General features: G+C 25.6%; 1 protein-coding gene across 2 annotated transcripts; it reads right to left on the reverse strand.

Annotated features, from left to right (window-relative positions):
• Positions 1-2,824: 2,824 nt before the first annotated feature.
• On the reverse strand, positions 2,825-5,317 carry LOC101488741 (transcription termination factor MTERF15, mitochondrial-like). Of its 2 annotated transcripts, none has more exons than XM_027331117.2 (2): positions 3,946-5,317; positions 2,825-3,362 (listed from the first exon to the last, which is right to left on the reverse strand). In XM_027331117.2, the coding sequence occupies exon 1, from the start codon at positions 5,106-5,108 to the stop codon at positions 3,954-3,956; it is 1,155 nt and encodes a 384-aa protein (XP_027186918.1). In that variant the 5' UTR covers positions 5,109-5,317; the 3' UTR covers positions 2,825-3,362; positions 3,946-3,953. The 2 variants fall into 2 exon arrangements, with proteins under 2 accessions (XP_027186918.1, XP_004516317.1); XM_004516260.4 differs by having other exon boundaries at positions 2,825-3,395.
• Positions 5,318-7,086: the final 1,769 nt, after the last annotated feature.

Consider the following 7,086-nt stretch of genomic DNA (forward strand, 5'->3'; position numbering starts at 1 on the left):
AGAATAATTATAATAAAAAGTATACACAAGACAAATTTTATAAATCTACCTATTTGGTATATATATATATAATAATATTTTAATATTATTAGTATAAAAGTAACAACAATAATTTTTCACACTTCACATTTTTACTTTGTTTTCCTAAAAATTAATATTAAAAAAGTTATTGAAGCGTACAATTTAATATTAAAAAGTTATTGAAGCGTAAAATTTATACACGGTACAAATATTTATATAACTACATAATTAATTAAAATAAATATTTTTTTAATACAGTTGATATAGAAAAAAGAACAATTTTAATACACTAATAACAATTTTTTAACACTTCAATTTCTCACGTTTCATGTATTTCTGGAAACTGGTATCTAAAAAATTCATTAGAGCGTACAATTTATACACGAGACAAATATTTATCAATTTGATAATAATAAATTTATAAAAAAAAAATATGGGTCAAATGTCTGTCACTGATAAATATAAAAAAAATGTGGGATAAGTATAAAAAAATACGAGACAAATATTTGTCATTGATACATATAAAAAATATGAGACACATATTTGTCACTAATAAATAAATAAAAAATGCACGATAAATATTTATCATTGATAAATATAAAAAAAATGGGATAAATACTTATAACTGATAAATTTAAAAAAAATACTAGGCATATATTAGTCATTGATACATTAAAAATACGGGATACATATTTGTCACTGATAAATAAATAAAAATACGAGATAAATATTTATGATTGATACATATAAAAAAACACGAAATAAATATTTATCAATGACTAATTTAAAAGTATACATGACAAATACATGTTATTGATACATAAAAATATATAGAACACATATTTGTCATTGATAAATATAAGAAAAAGTATAAGATAAATATTTATCACTTATACATATAAACTAAATACGAGACAAATATTTGTCATTAATAGATAAAAAATACATTGTACATATTTGTCACTAATAAACATAAAAAAAATAAAAAATTGAATTTCTTTTATGTCATTGATACATAAAAACAATTTGGAATAAATATTCTTCACTGATAAATATAAGAAAACAAAGGACAAATATTTATCACCATAAGAAAATGAAACAAATATTTCTCAATGATAAATACTAAAAAACATAGAACAAATATTTATCATTGATAAATATAAAATAATTACAGATCAAATATTTTTTATTGATACATAAAAAAAAGAAATATGTATTTGTCATTAATCATTTTTTTTAAAATATAAGATAAATATTTATTATTAATACATAAAAAATACATGATAAATATTTATCACTGATAAATATAAAAAAAAAACACATGCCAAATGACAAATATTTAATATTTTTTATATTTTCTAAATAAAATTAAAAATAATTATAGTTTATTATTAAAATCATAAATAAGACAACAGTTTGTCATTAATTTTTTAAAAAAGAAATTGTTTCTTTGTAATATCATCTATATAAAAATAAGAACAATTATATTATATTAACTGCAAAAAAATCATACACAATTGTTAGTCTTTAATTAATAAATTTAATTTTTCACTTTTTCTGGTGGTACTACTCACTCCATTGACAGACTAATACCAAATTGGGTGTATAGTGTACTTCGAGGTTATTGTATCTAAATACACAACATCATATCCCAATTAGTTAAGGATTGATAATTTATTGAATAATTAATTTTGTTATTCATTTTTAAATTTTACAGGGGAGTTTTGTAGAATATACAAGAACATATAAAACATGAACCAAATATAATCACAAAAATAAAAATTGAATGGTGGAAATTTTATATTTGTGATAGTAAACCAGAATACTTTGGTTCATGTTTTTTTTTTAATGAATAAGAAATCACTTTGTTTGTTTGTAATGAATATGAAATCACTTTGTTTGATGCATTTGTAAGTGATTTCTACACAAATTTAATTTTTTTGTTTGTGATTTTGTCATTTGAATGCGACGACTTTTCGTTTTTTCTTCTTAGTGTAGTGTTTTTTTTCTTTTCATTTTGGTACGATGTTCTTTTTAGTTCACATTGACAAAATAATTTTGATCCATTACATATTTCAATCAATGATTTTAGCGCTGGCAACGATACATATCAAAAGGCACAAATATTCCTTTCAAAATTTTTTGTCATATTCGTAGACATGTTTTGTACTTGTAAATTTGTTCGCAAAATCATCCTTTATATTTTTAACAAATTTGAATTTGTATTGCATCGATATTTAATTCAATGAATATAATTTCGTTTAGTAATTTTTTTTTTTTATCATTTATTATCTATCATAACTTCAACTATTTATATATTTTTAATTAACTTCCTTTTAAATTTAACATAACTTTTGTATTTATTACATAAGAGTTTGATTATATAAACTTCAACTTTGTAATATCGTGTTTTGATTTTATGTTTATATGATGCTAACAATATACATTTACAATTCATTTTAATATTTATGCAAAACACGTAAAAAAAAATATAATTATTGAATTCAGCCAATTATTTAAAATAACATTATAATTGTTGATATAATTTTTCATTTCGAAATATCTATGTTAGTAGTTAATTGTTAGTTTTTTGTTAAAGGATAGAGTTGAACTCATGACACTCTAATATATGTGGTCCTCGTCCAAATTACCTTATGACTCCCTTGTTCATGTACTAATATTTAATAATCGTTTTATTCACAAAACATGTATCAAATTCGCACAGGTCTCATGCTAGTTTGAGCATAAAAAATATCTAGTTCAACACAGAATTGCACCAGGTCATAACAAAAAGATGATCATCTCGAATAATAACCAATCATCTATTCAAATGTTGGAGGCAACTTCTCATCAAAGAAATGGAGCATCATCTAACCAAGTCAAGAGGCATCTTATGACCAAGCATTAAGGACATCATTTGGTCAAGTTACAACTTACAAATGATCTCATATTAAATTCAAATCATGAGCAATTACTGAGTTTGAGGTATACTTCACAAAATAGACAAAAGGCAAAAAGGCCTTTAATTGAAATATCTGCCACATAGCATTAAAAAAGAGCAATTCAAATTTTCAAAAAGAATTTTATTTGAACCAAATACCAATCAAAATACTTATCAGTACATACATCATACATGGCCTTAACATCAGCCCCAAAATATAAATCAAAATAAAACTGAACCATTAAATTACACTAGGATCAAATGCAATCCTTCGCCACCTTCAACACCATCACATTCTTATATATTATTACTAACCAAATTTACTAACTTCTATCTCTCGTACCAGTTCCATCACACATTTCAGAGCCACACATTACACAAAAAACTATTCATCGTCACCCTGATGCCAGTTATCATAAATTGTAAGAAAAAGCTGCAGCACCAGCAACATTACAATCTCAAATAACAACTAGAGACACCATTTTATTTTTCTACTAATATGAACTCAATGACGGCAGACATGATTTACTCATTATCTTCCACTGTAATGGTTTTCATTAAACAATAATTTTCCAATTCTGGTCTATTCCACCTCTTACTTTGAAATTGACTTTGAAACTTTTCAAATATTTCATTATTCAGCTCATTGACTTTGAAATTTAACAGTAAGTGACATAACATGAGAGATAGTACCCAAAAACATAAGAGATATAAGAATTAAGGTTAGTGTACTCTCAACTATGTATAAATATCCTCATAACTGAAAGACTAAAGGACCTTGTTTAACAAATGAATAAGATGACAATCTAACACCAAATAAAGATTGAGTATCAAGGGAGGTTCAAATCCAAATATTTATGATTTAATGCTAAAACAAAGTAACAAAAACCATCATAAGCCATATATGAAAATCATAAAAAAATGAGTAGTCAACTTCTGGAATCAAGTATAACCAATTAAAAGCTTCAAAGTTTAGAGTATACCCAGATGATCAATCTAACTTGTGACCTTTATATGCATCCAACAACAGAGGGGCGTCTTTTTGAAATCGGGTTACATATTTATCCAAAAATGTTTTCTCACTAATCGCAATAGCACTACCAATGAAAAAGCCACTCTTTATCAAACCCTTTGACTTCAAAATTTGAAGAACAGCCCATCTAGGTATAATTGTCTTCTCCAAGTTTCGGTTCAGAATCCCAGGCCTTCTCATAATGTCTTCTGGTTTAAAGCCCACATCTTTCACCAAGAAGTTCAGTGTTTTCATAAGCTTCTTTTCTGAAATCATCATATACTGAGGTTCTTTCTGGAAAGCCGAAAGACATATATCTCTCGAGCAGCCAAACTTCTCGAAAATCTTAAATCTTGATTCCCAAGTTTCTTTGTCCATCTTTGCAATGACTTGAACTGCCAAAACAAATTTCGACTTCAAAGGATCAAACCCCATTTCCTTCACTGAATTAACAGCCTCAACAAATTTGCTATGCTTGGCGAATGCTACACTTGGAAAATTAGATACCAAAAGGGAAATGGAACCTTGAGGAACACCAAGTTGCTTCAAAACCTCAATGTTTTGAACTGCATCATTTACAACCCAAACACAATGAAGGTTCCATGAACCATGCTTCAAAGTTGAAACTACCTCTTCATCATTCCGAACTAGGCTTCGAATGATTTCATAACGAGGGATAAGGGTTTTCTCCAAGCTTTTTGACAAAAAGGAAGTGTTCCCAATGAGGATTTTGGGGAGATCAGTGGTAGAAACCCCAATGGAATGAAAAAACTTGAGTTTGGGCAAAAGGGTCTTTTTAGGATCTGATAAAAGAACCAAAGGGTGTTTTTTGACATAACTACATAACTGTGAATCAGAGAAGCCATAGGTTTTGAGAAGTTGAGTAACATCATTTGGGGAATTAGGGTTTTTGATTTGCAACCTTTTGGAGAGTTTAAGGGCTGTTTCTGGGGATAACCCACATGAATTTACGAGGGTTGATAACGTAAAGGTGTCACCTTTATGGTTATTTGTATTGGGAACAGACTCAACAGAGAAATAACGATAGTTGAAGAATAGAGAAAAAGCATGTTGGGAAATAACACTGGAATTTAGGGTTCTATGAATGAATCTAGTAATCAGAAAATGGTGCATTTGTAAATGAGTAATGAGTAATAGAAGTAAGAGTGAAGAGAGATTGACTTACCAAATTTCAGATAGTAGGATTGTGCTCAATTGGACACACTATTCAAAGAGATTCAACATTGAATCACAAAACAACGCCATGGAAAATATGAATGAATGTTTCAGTTCAGTCTCGAATAGGAGGGATTTCATCTTTGCTGTTCCGAACATACAAAACGGCGCCGTTTTTTTTTTTTAATCTTCTCACCCTTTTTCTTTTAATTTTCTCATTGATTAAAAGTAAAGTTAAATATATTTTTATCCATGTCAAATTTTAACATTTTAATATATGTTCCGGTAAAAAATAATTTTTTAATCCATAAAATAATAATTATGTATGTACTTTTAGTCAAATTGTTAAATTAATATATATTTTTGAATGATTTTTCAAAAAATATATTTATAACATTATAAAAAAATTGTCCACAAAAAATAAGTTTTAAATTCCATTTTTAGGTCCATAGTTTCATTATTTTCATTTTGAATTTTTTACATCTAAAAAGTTATATTTTATTCATTTCAAATAACTCTAAATATTTGTGGAGAATTTTTTTTAAAAGTTCTAAACATGCTTCTAAAAAATTATTCAAAATTTTAAAAATTGAAAGACAATTAAATATATTTTATTTTAGCAGAAACTAAAATTATTTATCGGATAATTTTGTAGAAACTAAAAATATATATTTTTTTTTCACGGAGACTAAATGAAAATGTTGAAATTTTAAGGAGTAGAAACATATTTAACCCTTAAAAGTATTTGAAATTTGATATTTATTGGCAATTTAGTGCATCTTTGCAATCATGGTGAGTTTGGTAGAAGAAAGTTTCTACTTCCTATGGGTGTTCATGGTGTAAAAATAGAGTTTAATGTAGTTTTTGAATCGGTTTAAAACTAATTTATAAATATAAACAAATATAATATTTTGAACAAGTTTTTACTTAAATTAGATTTCGCACTAGTTCTTCGAAAAAAAAATTTTGAAATTATTTCGAAAAGAAAATATCAATTTTTTTAAGAAAAATAGATGTAAAAAATTTCTCGAGATAAAATTTTTTAATTATTTTTCAAAAAAAATAGATATACAAAATTTTCAAGAAATTTTTTTTGATTATTTTTCAAAAATATTTTACGAGAAAAATATTTTCTAAAAAATTTTCAAAGAAAAAATGATTTAAATGTTTTTTGATTTTTTTCAAAAAAAAATTTTAATTGTTAAACTAGTTTTTTAATTAACTTTGGTTAGCTTGATTGTTTTAAATATGTGGTTCAATTTATAAACCATTTAATTGGTTTGGTTTTTTTCGATGCAATGCAATTCAATTTATCAATATGGTTCAATTAACTATATATTTTGCACACCTCTTCCCTATATTCTTTGAGGTCCCCAAATTTTCAATTTTAATATTTGGATTGAGTGATCCTTAGGCGATTTATTAGGATCGACCAATGCAAGGATACTTACATAGTATTCAGATTGTCTATCTTCCTCATTTATGCATTTTGTTAAAAAAAACTAAAACCCCAAACTCTCAAAATCCTTTTATAATATTTGGTTTTCTATCATTACAACCTCCAAAATATCACATTTCGCTCGTTTTACAAATCCTAATTTTAGAAATTTTCTAAGTTATATATACATTATGGATTAGCCAATCAAAAAAAATTAATATAAAAAACCTATTAGATTAGTCAATTTAGATAAGTATGTGATTTAGAAAATCTCTAAACAAATTTCGATGAGTTTACTAGTCTACCAATTTGAATGAGATTATTTCTTAAATAACACTACCATATTAGCAATTTTGAAGTGTATATGACTTAGAATTTACATCGTAAACGACAAACAAATTAGTTTATATATAAAACATAAAAATTTATAATCCCTACACAAATTCAACAAATCCATTCCAACTTCAATGACAATATCAAATTATTTTTATTAAAACA

The sequence above is a fragment of the Cicer arietinum genome, chromosome 5 (genome assembly GCF_000331145.2).
Source record: "Cicer arietinum cultivar CDC Frontier isolate Library 1 chromosome 5, Cicar.CDCFrontier_v2.0, whole genome shotgun sequence".
Classification (NCBI taxonomy): Eukaryota; Viridiplantae; Streptophyta; class Magnoliopsida; order Fabales; family Fabaceae; genus Cicer; species Cicer arietinum.

What these genes read in the sequence shown, in the direction of transcription:
- LOC101488741 (XM_027331117.2), bottom strand. Translation starts at nt 5,108, where the DNA reads ATGCACCATTTTCTGATTACTAGATTCATTCATAGAACCCTAAATTCC.